Source organism: Paroedura picta, chromosome 1, assembly GCF_049243985.1.
Source record: "Paroedura picta isolate Pp20150507F chromosome 1, Ppicta_v3.0, whole genome shotgun sequence".
Classification (NCBI taxonomy): Eukaryota; Metazoa; Chordata; class Lepidosauria; order Squamata; family Gekkonidae; genus Paroedura; species Paroedura picta.
In genome coordinates, this window is record NC_135369.1 from 157,722,093 (window position 1) to 157,748,311 (window position 26,219).

At 42.8% G+C, this 26,219-nt stretch overlaps 1 protein-coding gene across 4 annotated transcripts in view; it reads right to left on the reverse strand.

The window, feature by feature from the left end:
- PXDN (peroxidasin) overlaps positions 1–26,219 on the reverse strand; it is a 99,042-nt gene that overhangs the window by 58,222 nt on the left and 14,601 nt on the right. For all 4 annotated transcript variants that reach the window (XR_013226497.1, XR_013226498.1, XM_077309873.1 and 1 more), the window contains exons 2-3: positions 7,936–8,007; positions 6,455–6,526 (exon numbers count right to left, since the gene is read on the reverse strand). Coding sequence is in view for 2 of the 4 variants with exons in the window: in XM_077309873.1 (XP_077165988.1) it covers positions 6,455–6,526; positions 7,936–8,007 (144 nt within the window). In the remaining 2 variants the exon portion in view is untranslated. The remainder of the gene's footprint in view (positions 1–6,454; positions 6,527–7,935; positions 8,008–26,219) is intronic.

Genomic DNA, 26,219 nt, shown 5'->3' on the forward strand with positions numbered 1-26,219 from the left:
CCAAACTTCAGCGTTCTATTGTACTAACGGACATCATTTTCATCACAAAGATCATTGCAAAATCTCTTACTAAGCATGAAGTAAATGCTCACCAAAAGACACAAAGTCTTCTTTCAAATGCATAAAAGAAGGCAATATGGCAGAAAGCACAGAAACTTTTCCTTTTCAGTCTAACTTGATTAATTACTCAATGAATGAGAGACTGGAATGTACAACAGTATATTAGAAGAGCATATAAGAGGAATTCCAAAACATTAAACACTCCCTAGTCAGTTAAGTTTTTGTTTTTCTTTGTCTTGTTTGTTTTTAAAGAAATGCAATTCACAGCTTGTTTTGTTATAGAGATCTTCATCTCACTTGCTCTGGTGCAAATATGTAGTTTATTAAAATGTTCCTTACAGTGAACCACACATTGAAGTTAAGCAACTGTTTTGTCTGGAAGGATGAATAATGAAGTCCTGAAATGACTTTACTTCTTAGAAATCCAGAAATATTGCAGAATTTTTCCCTTGAGTTAAATAAACCTTTCCTAAACAGTATAAGTTGCTCAACTGTTTTTTATTCAGAGTTTGAATATTTTTCCTAAGAAATGTGTGTTTAACACAGCCAATGAAATCCTATGTATAAACAGTATTATCTTCTAATAAAATCAGCTGTACTTACAATTTATCATTCACAGCACTCCAAAATTGTAAGGCTTTTGTTGCAGTTCATCATCATCACTGTAAAAACCACAGGAATCTGTCTACTGTTATTCCACTATTGCTCAGCCAGGACTACCCAGTGCATTCAAAGCCACAGTACAAGTTGAATTTCTTGACTTAAAATAAAAGTCCTTATTCCTGACGGTGAAAATCGTTTTTTGTCTTCTCCCCCCACCCAGCCATTTTTTTCACTAAAATAATATTGCCTCTTTCTCTTCAAGATACAGAACTACTGTACTTGCATCAATGTAAACACATATTCTTACAGATTTGCTTTCTTGTGATGCACAATCCTGCAAGAACAGAAGGACAGAAAGTTCTTTACAGAGACGTTAGGACAACTGAATTGATGATGGCAGACCGTCACTTCAGAAACACTATGTCTTTCAGCTTCCAAGTTATGAATACTCTAGAACAGTGGTCCCCAAACTGCGGGCCGCGGCCCGGCGCCGGGCCGCAAAGGCCATGGCGCCGGGCCGCGGCTCCCTCTCCCCGCCCCCCCCCGCAGTAAAAAACTTCCCAGGCCGCAAGCTTGCGGCCCGGGAAGCTACTTACTGCGGGAGGGCGGGGAGAAGGAATCAGGGCCGGGCCGCGCCCGTGCAGGCCGCGCCGGCGCGGCCCGATCCGCGGGCGCGGCCGGGCGTGGCTTGCGGGTGCGGCCAGCGGCCGCGGCCGGGCGTGGCTCGCGGGTGCGGCCGGCGGGCGCGGCCGGGCGCGGCTCGCGGGTGCGGCCGGCGGGTGCGGCCGGGCGCGGCTCGAGGGTGCGGCCGGCGGGCGCGGCCGGGCGCGGCCCGAAGCGTGGGCGTGGCCCGCGCGGGCGCGGTCCCTGCGGGCACGGCCCAATGCCCTGCCGGTCCCCAGCCTAAAAAAGGTTGGGGACCACTGCTCTAGAACTCCCGGGGGTAGGGGTGGGGGGAGAGGGGTTTGATATTAGCAACCATAGTATCGTTTCAAATCACCAGGCAGGGACAGGAGCAGAAGGCATCACACTCCAATGGTTCCACTTTAACCTGTCAGAATATTTCTAGAAGATTGGCTAGAGAAATTTATGCTCTGCTTCATGGCATGATAGGAGATAGACAGACAGGTGGTTGGTAGGTAGGGGGAAGATTGATGGGAGAATGTTGGCATCTGGTCTGGTTACAAAGGGCATGAGATACCTTGCATATGCTTAAACATGCACATTCAAAAAGGTGTACTGAAGACATTCAGTATGATATAATGAAGAAAGAGACTTTTAGTTAAAGTTCTATTGGTAATATTTATGTCAAGACGTGCACAAAAAATGTTATCCCCCCCCCCAGAAATATGTACATGAACGGCCTAACAGACTTTTTTTTTTTAAAGAGAAAGGAGAAAATTGGAACAGATTTATCTCTGTCTGGTACGTGATTTTTAGTGATCATACATTAGAAACAGTTAGTACAATATTATAATTATGAAATACATAATATATAAATACTTCTGTGTGTCTCTTCTCAGTTATAAAACCTGATTAAACTATTTAAAATATTAAACAGTTAAAATACATAATAAGGCAATCACTGCAATACAGTTTTTTTGGAATAACTGTGCTAACAATTGTTTCTTTTTCTACTAACTACCTACTACCTATTAATATCATGGACATCTTCTTTATGGATAATTCAGTAAATATATATTTTTTCGGTTTCTTACTGCACCCATGAAATATATAAACTGTGGTAAAGAACAAGTGCCAGGTGAGAGATGTTTCTCTTCTGTGCAGAAGCAGAGGCCTCATCCTCTAAGCCAGCCAAGAAGGTCAAAACAGTCACAGAATCTCCTTCTCTTCTTATGGGCTTTCTGGAATCTCATATGACTTCTATCCTACTTTTGCTTCTCTGAAAGCCCTATGCAAGTCTCCTAGGTCAAGAATCACCTGGTTAGGCCAACCTCTCTGTGATGTGGTGCTAGAAAGTTAGAAACTGCTTTGATTCCAATTATGCTGACTGTTTCTCCTGCCTTTTATATCTTTCCTTTCTTGCTCCTTTCCTTCAATTGATTCCCACCTAAGAGCTACAATTTATGCTTAGTCTACCATGGGAACTTTTCAGATTGGAAAGTTAAGACAAAACCACCTTACTGGTCCCTCAACTAGGCAGACCACTGAGCATGCTGAAAAGTTCATTCCCCAACTTAAGGTTTTCTGTTATGTTGTACATCCCACATTCTGTGGAAACTAATATTTTTCTGTAATTAATATCTGAGAGGAACCTGGACACTTCTGTCACATTTCAACATGACAGCTGCCTTGGCAATTCCAGTTCTTTTGATAGTAAGAGCTGCAGGAATTTCTTCTCACACACCATTCTCAAAAACTGAAACTTAAGAGAACAACCAAAGTCATGTCTCTGAATGGCAGAGAATATTAATGAAGCCCAAGGACTATTGCCATGCTGAAATTTGCAGGTGTGATGGCATACTTGGCCAGTGCCACACCAGTGTAGGCAGCCTCATGAGCATGTATGGGATAAATCAAGGCTTGGATGGTGCCTTAAGGCTTCCTGTCAGTGTCCTGTGCCCAGAGCAAGACTACATCATCACCCTGATATAAATAAAAACATCCTCAGACAAGTCAAGGAAAAAGAAAATACAGCTGCCCTCTTGCCGTACTTCCAAGGCTGATACAGTTTAGGATACCATGTACGCCTGACACCAACCACAGCACTGTCTAATATATATTATATAAACCCCCGTCAGGACACTATTATCTCAGAATATATTCAATGCAGCATGGGGCTATATCTCTCTCATCTCAAATAAGATACAGACAAAGGAGCTTGAAGGTAGGTATGCAAGAGAAAGGGCACATTAAGCAAACAGCCAAGGAAGAGAACAAACACTGTTGAAACATATTTCTAACATTCTTCTGCTGAAAACCCTTAAAGTACACAAAACCCAAGTGGGAGTCTCCATATCTCCAACTGGGGATGCCAGGAAATGAAATTCATCAATACACATAAGGAGTTATTCATACTTCTGTCAACATGCTGAAGGTTCCAAATACTCCTATTGGTGGAATGTCCCCTCCCCCAGGGCCAATTGCTGCTCTCATTCAGGATTCCGCACATAAACTCTCTAATAGCCCCTGACTGAGGGGAGGGATGCGTTTCTGAGAGCAACGCAGGGGAGGCTGAGGGCATGGGCATCATTTCCTTTTGAGGGGGGGAAGCCTTCCCCTTCTGCCGAACCAATGGCTGACAGGGAGTCTACAGAAAAGCCCCTTCCCACTTAAAATACTGCTGTGGCCAGCCTTGCTGCTCGAGGGCAGATGCAGCCAAGCCATGCCTGTCTCTTCTCTGCAACTCTGAACATCTGAGGCCTCCCGCACAATGTTGTTGTGCAGATGAAATTGGATGCTGTTGCGGAGGCACAACAACCCTGTCCACCCTCCAAAGCTGCCATTTCTGCCTGGGAAGCTGATCTTTATCGTCTGGTGATGAGCTGTAATTTCAGGATCTCTCCAAACCCCACCTAGAGGTTGGCTAGCCCTGGGCTTGGAAATATTCCTTGAGGCTTGGAGGTGAGACCTCAAAATAGTACAGTGCCTCAGAGTCCACCCTCCAAAACAACCATTTTTGCCTGGGGAGCTGATCTTTATAGTCTGGAGATAAACAGCAATTCCAGGAGATCTCAAGGCCCCACCTGGAGGTTGGCTGCCCCTGGTCTGGAAATATTCCTTGAGGTTTGGAAGTGGGGCCTCAAAAGTGCATAATGCCTCCGTATCCACCTAACCATCCACAGAACCCCCTGACCTATTTCAGGTCAAGAAAATATTGCAGAGAGGAGGTAAGATTGCCAGATTGGTGCAGGTTCATATTCTGGAATTCCACATTTTCTAGATGTGCTGACTAAGGTTAAGAGTGCTGTGCACAGAGAGACCTCCTCTTAGGGTTACCCGCTTCCAAGTGAGGCACTAAACTCACACCAAACTATGAGCTAGCGCCTGTTGGATTACAGCAGGGGTCCCCAAAGGCCATCATACCGGGCCGCCAGCAGCCGCGCCTGCCTCCCCCCCCTGCAGTGAGAGGGGGGGAAAGAGGCCGGCACGGCAGCCGGCAAGGCAGGCGAGGCAGGTGCGGCAGCCGGTGCGGCAGCCGGCGCGGCAGCTACACAAACGCGCACGCGCGGAACTGCCGCACATGTGCGTTTGCGCCCCCTGGTGGCCAAAACGCGCATGCGCGGCAACTCTGGGCATGCGTGTTAGCGCCACCTGGGAGCCAAAACGCGCATGCGCAGCAATTGGGCATGCGCGTTTATGAGCAACTGCGGCAGCCGGGCTGCTGGCTCTCCCCCACCCCCGGAGGCGGTCCCCGACCAGAAGAAGGTTGGGGACCGCTAGATTACAGAACGCAATGGGCTTTACTACTAGTAATATTAGATGGCAGGAATTAACCCCCATAATGCACAGAGGGATATCATAAACTGAGGAGGAGGTTGCTGTGTGAGATAGCCAATTGGCATTACAGCTGGTACCAAGAGATGGTTTTTCACAGTACTAAAACTCAGTTGTGCCTGGGATTTCCCCTCTGGACTCTATGATGGATATCCTTGATCTTGCATTTCCAGTACACTATGCCTTTCTCTGCTCTGGTGTACACAGCTGGGTTTGACACCATGGCTCCTGTGGGATTTCTAATCCCATGCCAGCTGTCTGTCAACTTGAGTGTGAGGATAGAGGACTGTCCCTGAACATATAAATTCTACTCTGGACCAAAGGGGAGCTTTGTTGCCAATATCCCACTCCCCCTTGATGGAATGTGAACACTTGGTTCCCTCTTGCTTCATGAATGTTTTTCCCCCAATGAGATCATGAAGAAATGAGAGGAACACTTTCTGTTAATGAGTGATCCCCTTCTGCCTGGTGCTCCTATCTTCTACCCCAAACTATAACCCTTGAACAGAAGAGGTAATGGGTGTTCTACTAAGGTCCTCTCTGCCACATGATCTGCAGAGGCATGTGAGTGATGTGGTTGATGGCTTTGGTTGCTTGTGTGTCTGCCCAGCCCCACCCCCCAAAACAGGAAAAAACTCAAATCTTCTCAAATCTTCAAAATGATCATCTGGAAAAACCAATGTTTTCCATACTTTGTTTTGAATTCTTTTAGCACTGTACTTTCCTAGCTTTATCACATGTGTCACTGGTCATGATTCAGAATTCCTCATGACTGAAATAACACAACAGAACTGTTGCTTAGATCACACAAACAAATATTAGCAAAGGCAGGTTGTATGAGTGTAACACTAGCAATTAAATACAAACCATAAAGTGGCTGTGTTCAGATGTCACAAGTCTTGGTCCATAGAAGTTCAAACATTGATATTTTGCAGTTCATAATACAGCAATTTACACAAATGAATTAAACTGTTTTAATTATCAAACCTACAATGATATGATAAAGCAGTATCATTTTCACAATCCCAGCAGTGCTTTTTTCTGTATGTACATTTTTTTGATGATGAAAAATTAAAGTTTTTCCCCTGACACCATGGCTTGGATCCCACAGAGCATTTCCGCATGGGACAGGATTTCCATCTGCACAGCAAGATTTTTTCACCTCCCTCCCCTCCCAGCAGCCCAAAAGTCTGCTCACTGGGGACACCCAGAAATACATGTGGGGACATCTTTGGCTGCAGAGCAGACAAGAAAGCCATGCTGTCTCCATGGGATCTAACACTATGACATTAACATCACATACGCTTGTGATAAAAATGGCACATTAACTCACAGATATTTTAGGTTTTCAAGGTCTTCAAATGCTCCTGTAGGTATTCTTTTGATGTGATTGTTGTTTAGAAGTCTAGAAAGTAAATTAAAACTATTATTTGCTTTTTTCTCTCCTTCAGCATATTTTCTTCAAATGAACAAAATTCTAGAACAAAATCTAGAATAAGAAGTGTTGGCTTTTATACCCCGGTTTTCTCTGCCCTAAGGAGTCTCAAAGGAGCTTACAATTGCCTTCCCTTTCTCTCCTCACAACAGACACCCTGTGAGTTAGGTGAGGATAAGAGAGTTCTGACAGGACTGCTCTGTGAGAACTGCACTATTAGGGTTGTGACGAGCTTAAAGTCATCCAGATGGCTGCATGTGGAAGAGCAAAGAATCTAACCTGGCTCACCGGATTAGAAGCTGCCACTCTTAACCACCACACCAAGTTGGCTCTTACAAATCAAGTCCCAAAATCAGAATACAGGCAGTTCATTAAAATACACCAAAAATACAAATCTACTTGAGGAAATCTCCATTTTGCAAAGTAAATACAGCAACTCTGCCTAAAGAAGGAGGCTGCCTGCAGCCTTGACCGATTCCAAGCTAGAAAACTCTAAGAAGTCAAGTGCATTCAGCATCTACCTCTGGAAAAATTTCAACTATGTAGAGTGTAATCTAAGAAATCTGCATACAGCTGAAGGCAAAAACAGCATCCATTTTATTTTAAACCTGCACTTAAATTGAATTATCTTAGTTAAAATTTTTGCATTCTATGGCACATACGTGAGTGACATGCAGGAAAAGAAAACGTCCAATACAAAAATGGGCAACATACAGAACCAGATCTGAAGTTGTTTTTTTTAAATAACATTTCTGCAGAGGGTGCAGAGATGGCATGAAATATTAAATGAATGTAAAAAGTGTGCTCAATATGCTTTAATGCAATAGATGGCAAAAACAGATCATGAACCATTGATGGATCAATTAGTATATCCTGGTTGCTTGAATTCTTGCAAAATTCGCTGCTGCTTGATCTTGGTCTGATCCAGAAAAGCAATCTATACATGCTTAACAAGAGGAATATTTAAAGCCAATTAATTATTTATTTATGTTGAGAGTATACATTTGTGCTTTTAATATTAAACCACAAGGATTCTTGAAAAAAAGTAGACCAAGCGATTTCAACCAGATCTGTTATAAAAGATTTTATAAGAAAAACTACAATGGTTTATTGTTTAAATCTATGTTTGCCTCTTACACACTAACAAAACATCTTCCATAAAGATATTTTATGATCCTTTATGTGGGCTATAATGTACACATAACATAAGAAAAGCAAAAACTGAGAACAGCAAAAGAGGGAAATTATTTGGAATTGACACTGGACAAATTTCCATTAGGTTTCATTAGAATAACTTTGATAATGTGTACAATATGAAAATAATAAATGTTTAAAACAAAAGGTAAAGAATACTTTATGAAGGATGAACTTGAACTTACAGTGTGTTCAGATTTTTAAGCCGTCTGAATGCACCAGGATGTATTTCTTTAATTCGATTAAATCGCAAATCCCTGTTGGAAGATAAAATATATTCATTAGTTCAAAAAATTACAATCTCCGCTGATAATCTTTTTTTAAATAAAATATCTTTGCTATGAACTCCCAGATACATCTTTATTTATTTATTTATTAATCCTAAGCCAGTGATCCCTGAAGTGCTTGGGCTGGTCTACTGAGAACAGTCATGGGATTAGCTTATTTTAAAGTGAATACAAAATTAAAACGTACCCCAAAATCTAACAATTAGTCAAGAATTAAACTGAAAACAAGCTAATATTTGTGGTAGCATAACCGAATGTGACATTATGTTGCCCAGGATCATACTCATTACTAGGAACATAACAGTTACTATGCTGACCCAGAGCTAAGATTCATCTAATTTAGCCAACACATTTTTGTAGGATTAATGTACATTAGGTACAGCCTTCCTGGGACCATACCATTTCAGAATGGAGAAGCACCCCACAGTATAAGCTCTGAGCATACAGACAACAAGCACAAACATACATGGGTAAACATAATATGCTTGTAAAGAGTTCTCAAGATATATTTATGTTTTTCTTTTTTTCTCTGTCCCCTTCTTCCAAATAGCTAACATTGTGGTCCTAAATAGAATTATACCCTCCTATGCTTATTTACACCAATGGATTTAGAAGGATATGAGTCTCGTTACAGTTGCACTGCAAGTAACTGAACATAACTTCCCATGAACAGTATTTATATATTTAAATTACTTCAACTTTTTTTTTCAAACCAGAGCCCAGTTAAATGACCATCTGAGGTCTCTAAAAAGGTAAAGGTATCCCCTGTGCAAGCAACGGGTCATGTCTGACCCTTGGGGTGACGCCCTCTAGCATTTTCATGGCAGACTCAATACGGGGTGGTTTGCCAGTGCCTTCCCCATCTGAGGTCTCTATTTGTGTGCTAATTCAATTTTGGCTATTAACATTAGTATAGTTTTCTACTATATCATCATTATATTGAATGAATAGCTAGCTGATTCTTGAATGAAAGCCATACAACTGGGCCTCAACAATATAGGGGGCTCTACAGGCTCCCCAATTATTCCAGAAATATAGGTTTTTGTAAATTAATGTTTAGAAACTCCTCAAAAGTCGGACAGACTAAATATGTTCCAAAAGGGGAATAAGGGTGTAAACAATTAAGCATCAATTAAAGGGGGGGGGGAGAGAGAGAAACCAGCATACTCCAGTTCCTGTCAGCTTGGAAAATCCCAGAACTTCTAAACTGTCCCTACCATATAATTCCCCACAGTCTCCCAGCCTATCTTTTATAGTCTCAGAAAGCAAATTTTTAGATCTGCCTTGGAATAAACTTAGTTCTGGTTACCCATCTGGTTTTTATCAATAATAACAAACTCTCCTAGATCAGACCCATGGCCCATCTAGTCCAGCATCCTGTCTAACACAGTGGCCGACCAGTTCCTCCAGAGAGCCAACAAGGCACAAAGGTCAAGACTTCCGCTTGATATTGCCTCCTGGAACTGGGTTCAGTGGATGACCGACTCTGAACATGGAGGTTCCCCCCACTCACTGTGATTAGTAGTCACCGATTAAGACTTATCTTCCCATCAGCTTCATTTAATGTGAACGTCTAGTATTTTGTAATAGGGAGAATACATTTTTTGCCAACTTCTCCAGCCCATGCATAGCTTTATAAGCTTCTATAAATCTAAATAATCTCTTTACTAAAAAGACTCTTCAGCCTTTCCTCATAGTGAAGGAATCCCCTAATCACCTTGAGTGCATTCTGTGCTTTTTTTTTCTTAGCCCTGTGATGTCCTTTCTGAGATCCCGTGACCAGAACTGTACACAATATTCCAAATGAGGTCACCTCATAGATCTATACAGGGACATTATAATATCAACTGTTTTATGTTCAGTACCTTCCCTAATAACCCCAAATGTGTTTGCTTTTTTCACTACAGCAGCACGCTGGAGTTGACACTTGCACTGAGCTATCCACTATGTTCTCAAGATCTTGCCCTCTCAGTCTCAGCAGACCTCATTAACCTCTACTGGAAGTTGGTATTTATTTTTGCCCCAATGTGCTTCCCTACTTTACAAGATTTATAGCTTTAAGTGTGTCTGTGCACATGTCTCATGTATCTGGGCTTCTTCAAATAATTGAAAAGTTCAGTACATAGTGGAGTTCTCGTGTGTTAGCCGGAAGCATGTGGAATGCATACATGTTGTAATAAAACGAGGCGGATGCAGCTTTGTGGACTGATCCAGGCTCAGTTCGATTGTGGGGTGAAAGTTGCTGAAACTATGGTGGGATCTCTATCAGACCTATTTGTAAATCCAGTTGACTAAAATTATATTGTATCTCAGGCTGAAATCAAGCATTCAGAGGCAGGAGCAGAGGAAGCGCTGTACCAAGTTACATCATTTTTAAAAACCCTAGCACTCTTATCTGTTCATTGTTGTTTTAAGAGCTAGTTTAAAAACTAAGATAAACACAGCAACTGCAGAACAGAAAGCATCTGTTCAATCAACAGCATCTTGTCAAGACTCCCTAAGAAGGTATGACATGCAAACCAGCATGCTGCGTAGATCATGTGGTAGCCCCAGGGCGGTGTCATTAACAGATATATTATCCATGGCAGGGGTAGTCAAAGTGCGGCCCTCCAGATGTCCCTGGACTACAATTCCCATGAGCCCCCTGCCAGCAAATGCTGGCAGGGGCTCATGGCAATTGTAGTCCATGGACATCTGGAGGGCCGCACTTTGACTACCCCTGATCCATGGCCTGTAAGTCAATCTTTGTATGGAAAGTTAGTTTGCAAAGGCATTATTCCATGCAAAATTCCTCTAGCGCTTCAAAAACTTCAGCAACCTTCCTTTATAAACAAAACCGATGACTGAACATTCAAACAGAGCTTTCCAAATTCAAATACAGTGAGAAAAGCTGTGAAAATCATTACCAGTCATCCTATCCTGAGATTGAAGAGAAAATTCAAGAAGTTCTTTTGGAAGACCAAAAGAGACAATAACAGAACAGCACTAGCGGTTACATCTAGCTCTCAACTCAAAACAGTTCAGCACATCATCAGTGACTTACAACCTCTAATGGAAAATAACAGTTATTTCTTAAGTGCTGGGGGGGGTAACCTTTTCTTGCACACAGACAACCCCCCAATCTCAAAAAACCCCTCACCCATAACAATGCAACATATATTTGCACATGGACTTTGGTACCAGAGCATGCAACACACCTAGATGCCAACTTTGCTGCCACATGCACCCCAATAACACAATCACTGGACCTACCAACATCACCTACATTAGCGATCCCCAACCTGTGGGCCGCGGACCACACGTGGTCCTTCGACTAATTGGAGGTGGGCCCCGAAGGACACCTCCTCCCCCCCCCCCGGCCCTTTACTTCATCCCCCCCAGCCCTTTACAATACACTTCATCGTTGTGGCGTGTCTATATCTTATTTTGAAGGGATGTTTAAACATTACCATAGCAATCAGAGAGTGTTAGGGCAGTGGTTGAGAGTAGAGGAGTAAACTACCCCCCCCCCCGGGCCTCAGTAAAAGGCGTTGAGTGGTCCCCAGTGATAAAAAGGTTGGGTACCACTGACCTACAACATCAAAGGCTTATTCACATGCTCATCTTCTAACACTGTATATTCCATTAAATGCCAACAATGCCCCTCCATTCTGTACATAGGACAAACAGGTCAAACCCTCTGCCGAAGAATAAATGGACACAAGTCTTGCATCAACATTCACAGGACTGAGAAACCTGTAGGGGAAGACTTCAACCTTCCAGGACATTCAATAAGGGACCTCAAAGTATAGGTGTTTTTGATCATGCTCAGCCACACATTTTTATTATTTCTAGTCTGTTTTTGGAGGAACATCCAGGCCAAAGATTTTTTTCTGCTGAACTCAACTCCTCTCTCAGTACATTGAGCCACTTTAATCAGTCTTCCCAAACGTATTGTGGAAATGTTTGCTTTTGTACCATATTAGGAGAAGAAAGGTAAAGCTAAAGAATGTGTTTATTTACTACTAAGAGAAAATCTTGTACTCAAGTTATTATCGACTTTTGATCAATTCCTTGCAAATCTTCCAGAGCGAAAAGGTGTCTCTCTTGCTGGAAAAACATAAAAATCTGTCTTCACCCCAATTTAACAGTTGCATTTAAATAGCTACATTTATTCTAGTATTTTATATTTATATACTAGGATCATAAAACACCATGAAAGTAAACTTTATAAGCACTTCTTTCAGCACCTTGCTTAAATTAATTTACTAGTATACTATAGAAGGGTACAGTTCCAGAGACCGTGATTAGGTAACTATACTGAGTAAGAATGAGCCTCTTGTGGCGCAGAGTGGTAAGGCAGCCGCCTGAAAGCTTTGCCCATGAGGTTGGGAGTTCGATCCCAGCAGCCGGCTCAAGGTTGACTCAGCCTTCCATCCTTCCGAGGTCGGTAAAATGAGTACCCAGCTTTCTGCTGGGGGGTAAACGGTCATGACTGGGGAAGGCACTGGCAAACCACCCCGTATTGAGTCTGCCATGAAAACGCTAGGGGGCGTCACCCCAAGGGTCAGACATGACTCGGTGCTTGCACAGGGGATACCATTACCTTTACTGAGTAAGAGTACTGATTGTGCAAAAGTGTGTAAGGATGGGCACAAACAAACAAAAACATCCAGTTCATTTTGGGGCAGTTTGGACCTCACAGCTGGGAAAAAGGGGATATGAACTGGCCTGTTCGGTTTATTCCAGCTCGGTTCAAGATTTGTACAGGTCAGATGAGATAACCAGGGTTGTTCTGTTACACGGGTCTGAATAGATGCTCAGTTCAGCCAGCAAGATGGACAAGGATGAAGTATGTTCTGACTTCATCCATGTAGTCAAGTACCCTATATGTCTCACGGTCACAGAACATTTGAATGTTTATTCCTCTCCCACCAGGTGACAGACAAAATCCTGCTTCCCCAGAGTCTTCCTGCTAGAACTAGCGAGCGGTGTCAGAATTATGCTGAAGAACCCTTGATCTGCTTGGTGGAGAGAACATTCCTTTCTGGTTTGATTTGAGCCTTTATGACCACTATGACAGCCGTAGATCCCTCTCAGATTACTTCTGATCCCAGACACTTAGTAACACATATTAACACTCTGTCATGGATACATCACTACAGGGGCTGCCATTTCCCCACTGGGAGTGGGAAATCTCATACTACCGAGAAACTCTTCTCTACTGCTGCCTAGCTGGGCAGGATTAAAATGGGAGGTGAAGGGGGGGGGGCTCCCAGTATCCTGTTATGTAATATCATGAAGAGACCGCCTTCCATACCCCCCGCCCGCAAAAAAAATATATAGTTGCCAGGTTTTTGCTGGCAACCATAATCATTATCATACCAGGCTACAGATTAATAGAGATTGCAGCTATAGCAACAAGCAGTAGAGAATTCAGGAAGAATGTTATTCTACAGTGTTGCCAAAAGAAGAAGTATGTAACCATACCTGCAAAAACTGTCCACTTAAGTTTTTCCAATTAACATGAGGCTTTCAACAATTTATAACAGAAGATGAAAAAGCCCTTGATTGTTGTGACTCATCTGAAAGGCATTTTGTGAAATATATTACTTATATCTATACCATTATATGGACTTAGGAATCCAGGTATCCTTTAGGCTTCTCCTTACCTAGTTTAATTAGATACCTTTCTGGTTGTCTTACCTGAGGATGTGAAAAACTCTTGCAGAAGTAAAACCTACTACTAACACTCAACTCACAGTCCTCTGGGCTTGCTAAAACTGCCAGGAAAGGTCTAAACAGCTGACTAGAGATAGGGTTAAAATGTCTCTTAAAATAAAATCTCCAGTGTGTTGAAAAAGGCTATGGTGGGACCACTGTTGAAACTGTTCTTGCTTGATTCAGCTAATCCTAGCAACCTCTACCCAGTTTCAAACATTCAAATTTGGGGTTCTGTGTAGTGGCAGTGCTCCTGCATGGATCACAGCATTTACTTAAATCCATTTCTAGTCTAGTTTTAAGGAACAGAATTGAGATGAGCTCAGAAGGTCTTGCTAGGTGAGGTTGCTCTACTTCATGTTTTGTTATTCCCTAGTTTACCACTGGGATCCATCCTGGGCCTGCTGCTGTTTAATAAAGCCAACAAGGAAGGCTGCCTATCCCATTTAAGTTAGGGAGGGAAGATGCTCTGGGTGCTCTGAATTTGCATCTGAGGTAAGTGATAGGTTAGATAGGGAAGAACAAGCCAAAGCTTAATCCAGGTAACACAGAGAAACTTTGCCTGAAACATTATCCGGAAGCTGGGTCATGCTCCTGTGAAAACCCAAGTTTTCACCTGAGCATGTGAAAAACCCTTTCAGAAGGAGATGGTAGGTTTAAGGTGACCAGATTGTCCCACTTTTGGAGGGACATCTGGGGGTACCTGGCAAATTGTACTTAGGTTGAAATTAAAAATATATATATTGTAATACTATTTTTGCATTCTATGCATTCTATGAAACTTTTTGTTGCTCCATATAGACCACATTTTTAATCAAGAACCCCCCCGGTCAATGTTAAAATCTGGTCACCTTATGTGGCTGCACCTGGACAATCAGATGGGAGAAGTTGCCGCAAGATCTGTGTATCGCTTATTGACAGGGAAAAGCCAGCAACAATTGCTCAAGCCTTAGTGATATCCAGGCTGGATTATAGTAGCACTTACACAGTAGTTGCTGTTGGTGCGGAATCTGGCTGCCAGACCGTTAGCACATGGCAAGTTGCCAGGTGCCTTCTAATAGGGGCAAACTGCCAGGAGCCTAGTTCACCTATCCTATTTGATCTATGGCAGCTACTTTATGGGCCACTTTAGTGCTCGCCTGGACCCTTTAAAGCCATAAATTGTCTGGGACCAGAGTACTGTAATAACTGACTTCTACATAAAACCACACAGACAGTGAGGTCACAGTGTCCTTGTCTCCAGCATGATAGGAGGATGGGTGGTTACAAGAAGAAGGGCCTTCTGGATAGCAGCGTTATAGTTGCGGAGTGCTTCAACAAGGAAAATATGCACAGCCCTCCTCACTTCCAGTCTCAGAGAAAAGCAGATCATAATTGACATAAATAAATGCATCAGGTGGGGGTTGAAAGTTCATTTAAAAAGGGCTTTTTAAAAAAACTTTGAATGAAAGATTATACAGGGGACAAAAAATAGAACTTGCTGTAAATAAGACATAGAAGGCAAGTAAAAGAGAAAAAAAGAAGAGTTGGTTTTACAATTGCCTTCCCTTCCTTTCCATACAACAGAAACTCTGTGAGGCAGGTGGGGCTGAGAGAGCTCTGACAGGACTGCTCTGTGAGAACAGCACTATCAGGACTGACTATCTCAAGGTCACCCAGCTGGCTACATGCGGAAGAGCAGAGAATCAAATCCAGCCTGCCAGATTACAAACTGCTGCTCTTAACCACTACACCAAGGTGGCTCTTTACAACATAAGGTAAAGGTAAAGGTATCCCCTGTGCAAGCACCGAGTCATTTCTGACCCTTGGGGTGACGCCCTCTAGCGTTTTCATGGCAGACTCAATACGGGGTGGTTTGCCAGTGCCTTCCCCAGTCATTACCGTTTACCCCCCAGCAAGCAAGCTGGGTACTCATTTTACCGACCTCGGAAGGATGGAAGGCTGAGTCAACCTTGAGCTGGCTGCTGGGATTGAACTCCCAGCCTCATGGGCAAAGCTTTCAGACAGCTGCCTTACCACTCTGCGCCACAACATAGTGTGTTTAAAAAAGCAATTATGCATGGACCACATACCATACAATCATATTGCTCCAAATATTTTGGACCCCTAATAGTGAATGAATAATTATTGTGTAAATATACTCAAAACAGGTCCTAAATTGCAAAACAGCTTGTGTGCTCATTTTACCTCTTTTAAATTTTTTCTTGTCAAAGTTCTCTAAAAGAACTTATCTTCAAAACATCCATTCATAGTACAGATCACTATAGTAAAGCATCTTGAAATATAATAAAGTGAGTAAAAAACCCATCACTGTGAACTCATAAACAGATACACCCTTGTAAGTCTATGACCACAACTCTACTTCAGATCATATTCTCACTGCTTTGTTAACCAAATTTTAATTATTATAAAAACAACTTAGTAATACCCTTCAAGTATATAATTGGGCCACTTCTCCCAGGGCAAGATTCCCTTACTATCTAGCACCTAGCAACTTACAGCAATGTGAACAGAGGTGCTGAAACTCCCAGAATTACCCCTGATCTCTAGAGCAGGGTTACTCAACTGGCAGTCCTCCAGATGTTTATGGGCTACAACTCCCATGAGCCCCTGCCAGGAAACGCTAACAATGGCTCATGGGAATTGTAGTCCATGAACATCTGGAGGACCACTGGTTGACTACCCTTGCTCTAGACAACAGAGATAAGTTCAGCCTGAAGAACATGGCAGCTTCAAAGGGTGGACTTTAGGGCATCACACCCTTGCCCGGCTCCCTCTATCCACAGGCTCCACCCACAGATCTCCAAAAATGTATCAACAGTGAGTTCACAACCCTACCTATGAACAGTTAACATATATTCAGTTCTTCTCCCAGTCGTTTGGAAAACCTCAATGCTGAGGAAGTCTGAACATATATCAAGGAATGAAAATGTCTATTCAGCACATACTGTCGTGAACATTTCAGAAGAAGCAGATTTCATAAATGGATGATTTAACCACATTTTACTGGGGGTATAATCATACAAAGACAGCAAACAAAATGTACATTGGGAACAACAGGAAAAACTATTAATCTGCTTAGTTTAGGCACAACTATGAACTTAAACAAAAATGTAGAGAAACATGTATCATTTTTGGCACTGAGAGCTGGAATGCACCAACATATTTTCCATATAATATCTTCAAAATCTTGGAACTGAGTAAATCAGGGAGCTTATGTTTTCTTTGGACACTCTTTGTTCTGCCATAAAAAACTGCCTGGAGGGCAAATTTATCTTTATGCATATGCCAAGGTTTAGACATGATGTATCTCTTCCCTTTGTTTCTGTCTTTGTCCTGTTCCTGGGGGGTCAATACAAAAGTGATTCTTCACAAATCCTTTATTCGTTTTCCTTACTGACAGGGCAGATTTTAAAACAACTTTATTCATTTACAGTTTCACAGTGTATTTTGGAAGCAGAGAACCAGGGTTTTCCATTCAACAACCACACCAAAAAAAGCCCCTTTATAGCAAAAAAGTTACATAGATCGAATTCAGATCTGTAAGTAAGAAAAGATGACTGAGAAACTTCCAAAAAAAGATCTCTTTAATCTCTTTCTAATCCATTATGTCACAACAGTTTTCCAGGAGAATTTTTAAAATATTAGTTTACAGCATGCCATCCAGTGAACGTGATCAACATTTGACAAATATGAACCTTGCACTTATGAAACTTTTTTGGCAAGTGCGCAAGGAGAAATGTTCTTTTTCTTAAACTGTGCCTGTCTGGAAATCCAGCAGAAGATTTTCTTTTATTTAATAACTAGATATTAAGCCTGCTGTGGCCAAAATACAGCGGCCGCTAGCATGGTGGGTGGGTGGAGGGATGGGGCGAAGGAAGGAGGAAAGGGAGAGAGATAGAAAGACAGAAAGAAAGGGAGGAAGATAGAGACAGAAGAAGAGGGAGAGAAACAGGTAGCTAGAAACAGGCAGATGGAAGAGAGGGAGGAAGGAAGGAAGGGAAGGACAAAGGGAATGCTGGGAGGAAGGCAGGAAGGGAGTCAGGTAGGTGGCATGAAAGGGGACTTTGCGGCCTTCTGCCGGGCCCAGGGGCAGGCTCGGCTGCCCCAGGGCCCAGCAGAAGGCTCAGGACGATGGTGGCAGCCTGGCAGAAAGCTCGGGAAGGTGGTGGCGGGCTTCGCAGCTCCTGAATGGGTCCTCCGAGTTTTTATCCCAGACAGAGCCCGTCCTATCTCCTCCCCTTTTGTCCTTACTGCTTTATTTTATCCGCTCTGCAGGAGTGGTTAAAGATAATATAACATCTTTACTTCCCTTTTTATTGCTTGTCTTCAAAATAAAGTTTGCAGGTAACCAAATTTCTCTCTGCTCCTGCACATGCTTATCACGAAAACATCTCCTTTAACCACTCTTTCTTTATGTAGTCTCTGGACTAGACAGAGATATCCCCAAAAGAGCAAAGCTAGTACAGAGATGGGGTGTGAAAACAAGTATCTCTTTCCTCTGACACAGCACTTGATGCTGAAACAACAAAGACTGCAGGAAAAATTCAGAAGAACTATGTTTTTGTACCCCCCCAATTTTCACTACTCAAAGCAGTCTCAAAGTGGCTTACAATCACCTACCCTTCCTCTCCCCACAACAGACACTTTGTGAGGTAGGTGAGGCTGAGAATTGTGACTGGCCCAAGGTCACCTGGCTGGCTGCATGTGGAGGAAATCTAGTTCTACGGATTAGATTCCATCGCTATCAACCAATATACCAAGCTGAGTGGGTAGCCATGTTGGTCTGAAGCAGCAGACCAAAGTTTGAGACCAGTGGCACCTATAGGGCCAACAAAGTTTAATTCTGGGTATAGGATTTTATGTGCATGTAGACTTCTTCAGATTTTCTTAATTGACTTTCTTAAAGCCACAAAGGAGATGCAGGGCCCTTCTGATCTCCCGCGCCGTGGCCTCAACCAAAGACCCAGCAGAAGAGCTCTGTCTTACAGGCCTTGTGGAACACTGAAAGTTCCTGCAGGGCCCTCAGCTCTTCCGGGAGCTCATTCCACCAGGCAGGGGCCAGGACAGAAAAAGTCCTGCAGAAAAATGAACTGCATCAATCATTACTTGTTTTCAACATTTGAATATATTAATTTCATAAAGATATCTAATTTGGTTTACATGAAATCACACACAGGTAACATTTCTACTCCTTGCCCAGGAGTTAATTTCCCTGAAGTGCTACTCCTAACCCCCGAGGAACAGCATGAGAGGCAATTTTTTTTTGGGGGGGTGGGAGTCTGCTGTGGGAAGAAGGAATTGGCAGACATTTCTTGCCTTGCCTTCTGTTACTGGAAAGTTTAGTCAGAATTCAACTCATATGCCATAAACAAATTTACTTTTTGTTTACAATATTAATATACTTCTGTGGACACAGATATAGCTCTATTCTACTTATATTTAAAATGTCTTCTTAGTCTTCTAATATAATGTATCTGTGTGATCATCATTTTCTCACAAACTATCCTCCCATTTACTACATTTCTGTTTTCTACAATTCTTTCAAATCATTGTGTTTCTAAGAAATACTGGTTACCAAACTCTGAACTTGTAAGTACTTAAAAACACAAAAATTTAAAAATTTATAAACATCATAGGATAGCTACTAAGAGATGTGTAATTTATCCCCGTTTCCCCTGAAAACTAACTACAAAAGGCTTCCTACCAAACTCCGAAAAGCTTTCTGCTCTGGTTTGACTCAAGGGTTTACTTTGTCCAATTCAAAACATGCTTTAACTATGCTTACTGGGCAGAATTCATAAACCAACATAAAAGAACTGAAACCACAAATCCCCTTTTGTGTTTTATGTTTGCACTGATCTAGTAATGTATTCTGCTTATACTCCATTTACAGTTTTAATATTTATCAGGAGACAGACAGCTGATCAGAAAATACAGTTTAGTGACCTGCTGAAGCTCCTCCCAGCTACAACATGGTTAGATCTTCTTCCTTTCCTGACTAACAGTACAGGTTTATAGTTATGGTTGTCAACCTTCAGGTGGAATCTAGAGATCTCCCAACACCACGACTCATTTCCCCTGGAGAAAATGGCTGATTTGGAAGGCAACTCTCTAAGTGAGGTCCTTCTCCACCCTGCCCAGGATCCACCTACAAAGCACCAGGAATTTCCCAAATTGGAATTAGCGATCCTATTTATAGCTGTCTTTCCTTTCCCATGGATCACTGCTACGTTTTTTTTATAATGAACTCTCTTGCTAACTCTTGCTTTGCATTTCCATTTAAACCAAACCCTATATTTGCTGATTTTGTACCCTAAAAGGCTCTACTAATGCATTATTTTCCTCATGCCCTTTCTTCCTTTTAAAATCAAGTTCCTCTAATTCAGTGAAGTATCAGAACAGAAAGTATTTGCTTGATTTAGCTAATGAAGCCTTTATCAACTTTTTTTACCACTGAGAACCCCCTGAAACGTTCTTCAGACTTTGAGAAACACTAGAAGTGGCACAGTCATACAGAATATGATTGGTAAGCACAGCTGTGTACATGCCCATAGGGCCCCTCCCCACCCCCTCCAAGCCCATCATTGGCCATCTTGGGAGGGAGGGCAGGTCAACATAACCATATATGGTCATATCACCTGATGAATGTTTAACAAATTTAAAACATATATAAAAAATTAACCCCCACCCATTCAGGAAACCCTTCCAGAGGAGGCAAGAAACCCCAGAGTTTCATGAAACCCTGGGTTGAGAAAGCCTCAGCTAATGTTTTAAATCTGGGTTGCATTTGGTTAGAGAAGAAAAAAAGTTCAACTCAACCTTCCATAACCACTTTGTTTTCTATATAATCACTAACCAGGCCTCTCTAATACTGCAATGATATATTTGGGGTATCAACAAGGCAGGACAATTGTTAGGCAAAGATTATGGGTTATCACTCTTCAAAATGACAGAGCATGAACATATACTAATCCTGTAGCAGGGAATAGTGATAAATTCTCTTACCCATTAAGGTATTTACATACTTTAGAGTAGCGGTCCCCAACCTTTTGAAGGCTGAGGACTGCCTCCGGGGGTGAGGAAGAGCCGGCGGAAACTCACATGCACGGCAGCTCCGCGCATGCACGTTTTCACCACCAGGGGCGCTAATGCGCATGCGCGGCAGCTCTGCCCATGCGCGTTTGTATCCACCAGTGTGCCGGTGGCCACGCCTGCCTCTTCCCCCCCCCAGCAACAAGAAGCTAGCTAGGCCGCTTCTCTTGCGGCCTGGTGAGCTTCTTGCTGGGGGGGAGGCAGGCGGCCCGCTACTGAGGCCTTCAGACCGGGGGTTAACGACCCCCGCTTTAGAGTCCCCTAAACATCATAGAGCATTTACTCTTGTTGTTGTTGTTAGGTGAGAAATCGTGTCCAACACATCGCAACCCCATGGACAATGATCCTCCAGGCCTTCCTGTCCTCTACCATTCCCCGGAGTCTATTTAAGTTTGCACTGACTGCTTCAGTGACTCCATCCAGCCACCTCATTCTCTGTCGTGACCTCCTTCTTTTGCCCTCATTTAGCTCGGTTCAATGCCCTACCTTCTGCTCTGACAAAAGGGAGATATGCATGTATTTCTTATGCTTTTCATTTACGCCCATGTCAATGGAGAATGTCCATTGATCATGTGCCACTGATCATGTGTCAATATTACCAAAATATCCGCATCCGAGATTTAACTTTATTTATATTTTTGCAAATATTGTCTAAATTCCCAGGCAGAACAGACCTCTTCTATACTTGTCTTCTTCTGGCTAATAGCTCTACCAAAATTGCCTTTAATGTAGCAAAATATTGCATAGCAGCTTGCTCAATAAGGCAGAAGAAACTGATTGACTCCCAGTAAATATACTTTTTTTGGGTATATATTTATATGATATTAACAGCTGTTATATGATATTAAAAGTTTAATAGTTTTACCATTTGTTGTGCGAATGACAGCTGTGTAATTTTGGATATGTCTGCACGCTGATCGTAATTAAGCAGTTGATTATATAATCACTAAATTTCTTTTAGCAGATTAAGAGACATAATTTAACTTTAATTTATTTACCATGATCATAAAAAGACTGAGCAGAAAGGCAATGCATGTGTATGATGTAGCACAGAAAACTTGCAAAAAGGCTGCAAAGCATAACATCTTATTTTTTTAATTCTTAATGCGGCACTGTTTTCGCAGCGCAAAACCCACAGTATTATTTTCGTTTTTGCATTGCAAATGCTACATTGCAAATGCTACGCAGTTCTAGCAGAGTTTTATCAGCGAGACTTCTTAAACTAGTTTTACGTTGACTTTTCTTGTGTTGGTTCCAGCAGGAAAATGAGGGGGCAGAGCTGCTTCAGGCTATGGGCAGAAGCTCCCATTTTGGGCTTGCCAGTGATTAAATAAAACTTCACAGGTGAAGGAATGGTATAGTGGGGGCTTTAAGTTTGCATGGAAGCTTGTGGTCTGCTGTGATCCATCCTGCCCACTTTCTATGAGGAACAGTATACCTCAGAAGGGGGAAAGGTGGTAGTTTAGCATTCAGAAGTATGTGTGTTCCCATGGAAAAGTCTCCACGTCCATGAACTACAATTCCCATAAGGCCCCACCAGAAGTATGCGCCAGAGTGGCAGTCAGGTGACCTTGCAGCACCATGGAGGAAGTTCCCCCTCCAACAGTTACGGTCAGATAGGTTTAGAATGCATAATCGCTTTTTTAAAAACCGTAGAATCAGAGCACGTGCATAAATGGGTATATTTTTAAAATGTTTTTAAAGGACAATTTAAAAGGAAAGCAATACATGCATAATAGGCCCAAGAGGTGGAATCACAACGAAAAGCTGCAGTAAGAAAGACATCTGGCGCAGAGAATGATGCAGGAGTGAAGGCCCTTCAGAAACAGAAGACCCAGATCATGCAGGGCTTCAAAGGTACCAGCCAGCACTTTGACTTGATCTTGGAAGCAAATAAGTGGCCAGCAAAACTGCTCATAAAAAAACCCTGTTATACATGCACAGCTGCTAAATCCACCTTATCTTTAAACCGCCCGTGGCGCCACAGGCGCCACGGACTAAATAATTCGTTAAGGGGTGTGGAGGTGGGATTAGTCCGTGATGAGGAAGGGTCCGGATTGGGACCCTTCCTCACGACAGACAATCGGAGGGACCAATCGGCAGGCGCAAAGCGCCTGCCGATTGGTCCCTCTGATTCCCAGCCCCAGCAACTGCAGTTGCTCCCGGCCTGATGTTGCTCCCGGCCGCAAAGCGCCTCTCGCCGCATCAGGCCTCCGCCCCAGGGAGCCCCCGGCAGTCGCGCGAAGCGGCGGCCTGACTCTCGCCGCGTCAGGCCGCCGCCGCCAAAAGAAGCCCGCCGCCGCAAAAACAAGCCCGCCGCCGCACAAAGAAGCCCGCCGCCGCCGCCCACGCCAAAACAAGCCCGCAGACTCAGCGACTGTGAGTGCCTAGCGCCCGCTGCATTTGGCTGCAGCGGGCTTGCTTACTAGTCTGTCTATATTTCTCAGATGTTACTTTGGATTTTTTCATATGCTTACAAACTGATAATTAAAAAAAAATAGCTATTTTTATTCAGACCCTTACATGCCTGCAAAGCCCAGTGTAGGCATAATACCAGCAACTCTTCCTGGTAGGCTTGGGAAATCAGGAAACTTGTGTACTACTTTACTGTCAGTCTCCCCTCCCCCAATATGTGCATATCTATCCCTCCTTCAATTTTTGGAGCAAAATATCTTGCAGTGGTACATTTGTACTAACCATAAGAAAATCCTGCTGGATCAGACCAGGGGTCCATCTAGCCCACCATCCTGTTTATCACAGCAGACCACTATTCCTAGAAGGTCAACAAATGGGGGATGAGGATTAAAGCCTTCCCTTGATGTTGTCTCTAGAAATGTACTTTGGGATGTGAAGGCTCCCTTAAGTCATCTTAATTAGTAACCACTGATCAATTTATCCTATAATTTTTTTTTTAAATCATGGTGCTATTGACCATCACTATACACACCGGCAACATATTCCGCAAGTTAATTACTCATCAAGAATGAAATGGGGCAAAAAGAAAATCCCTTTCCACCAATATAAATATTGGTTATCTATAGTGCTCAGGTAGTGTTGTGCTACAACCAATAATGCCACATAAATAACCAATAACCAATAACGCGTTATAAACATGGGGTTTATATTTACACAGTGTGTAAATATTTGCCTTTTGATAACATTATTTAAACAATATTAGATAAAATTTAATTTGAAACACAAAATTGGCCAGAAAATTCATGTCACTGCTCACTACGTAAAGTACTTTTATTTTTCCTTAAACCTATTGCCCATCAACAACTGCTGACCACCCTGCCTAAAATTCCTCAAATTAAACCCTGTAAGAATTGATTCACACATTTCCCCTACCCCCACCCCGCACTATGAATTTTAATCTTTGGAAAAAGGAGGCAGTTTTTAACTGATTTTAAATTCTAAACTCAAGTATCTTTTGGTCTAAATGGTCACTTTATGTGATGTTTTAATTTGTGTACAATACTGTAGGTTAATTGAGGTGATCTGCCCTGAGCCATCAGTGAAGGGCAGGATACAGCTATAAATATCCTTATCCATTGTTGTTCCTCTATATATTTGTGAAACAGCCTAGGGGGTGGGACATGTCTGGCTGTCCAAGTTGGAATAGGGACAGTCAGAGTGCAGCCAGCTTTGCCCTGATTGGCCCTTCCCCTGCAGTTCCCATCCTCTGTCTCTGGACTCTAGCCCCTTTGCTCTCAGAAGCCTCATTGCCTGGAGCCAGCAGCAAGTAAGGGGAGAGGGCCCCGGGCAAAGGGCCATGGTGGAGGGCTTGCTAACGAGGGCCTCTTGGCCTACTAAGCAGGGCCTGCTAACGAGAGCCTTTTGGCCTGCTAGGCTGGGCCTGCTGAGGAGAGCCTCCCGGCCTGCTGCCTGCCTGCTAAGGAGCTCTGTCCCAGCCCTGCTAACGAGTTGCCCAGTCCCCACCTGCCCCACTTAATCTGGCTGCAAGCTGCAGCCCAAACCTGCCTTAAACTGCCTGGCCAGGGGCCAGAGAAGGGGACCCTTTCAAGGTCCATTCTTAGGAACGGGCTTTAAAGGTATATATAAATCAATCTCCATTATACCCAAGTTCTAATATTAAGGAAGAGGGGGAAACCGTTATCCCTGCCCACTTTCTCCAAATCTTACATAATTTTATAAATCTCCAAACTACATGCATAAATCTATGAGATCCAAACTAGAAGCTTACCACCATTCTTAGAAGAGGGCACTAGGGTTAGCGCCAACATCAATGCATATGTAACATTCACACAAAGATCATATACTAGCCCAGGCTTTCATGACACCCTGGGGTTTCTTGATGGTCCTGGATGGGTTTCCTGAATGGGCGGGAGTTAATTTTTAGTATCTATTATCTAAAATTTGTTAAACATTTAGCAGGTGATATGGCTGCATACGGCCATGTTAACCTGGGTCTGGAGGGGGCCATGTTAACCTGGCCAATGTTAACCTGGCCAATGATGGGCCTGGAGGGGGTGGGAAGGGGAGGTGCCCCAGATGGGTATGTACACAGCTGTACTTCCCAACCAAAATCTCCTTGATCACACTACTACTGGGGTTTCTTGAAGCCCAAATAGGTTTCACAATGGCGAAGAAGCTGAGAAAGGCTGCACTACCATTAGGAAAAGGGTGATGAGCAATGGAAAGAGCATATGACCTACTGGGGTGCTTCTAGTCTCCTGACAACAGTTAGGAAATTGGACTTTGTTACGTCTGTACAGGGTATAAGATAACAAATAATAATTTCCTTGCATCTTCTCTTATTTGAAACACTGAAATACATGTTTGCTTTCCTCCTGTTTCAGTGATCTCACTGCCTTTGCACTATTCACAGCTTTAAGTCTGTGCAGCTTGAATCTAGTATATTTCAATACTGTTAAAGCTTTGGTTAATTTAACAATAGCAGCCTTGCTGTGACACAACTTCAACACACTGTGGGTAAGAACTGGTGAAGAAGAAGAGAGACAACTCCAGACAAAAACACTCAAATAAACTACGGGAGGGAAAGAATTTGTAATTCAAGTTAGCACAGAATTCTTTGGGGATTTCTTTCCTGTTATGAAAACAGGACACAGGTGCAAACAAATAAATACAGACTAAACATTAAACAGCATGTATTTGGTGGTGTATTGTAGAATAATGCCTGCCAATATTTCAAGCAACCGTGAAACACTGCATACATAATTGCTTTTGGAGCCATTCTTGATCCTCCTCTGCCTGTAACTATGCATCTTTGGCCTTCTCCCCAGATCTTCAAACTCACTTTGGGAGGTTTCACTTCTTGTGCTTTGGCAGTTATTTCAATAGGCACCAGCAAAGATTTTCAACGCCTCTTCATCCTCAACTCCCTCAACTCCTTGCAACATATACAG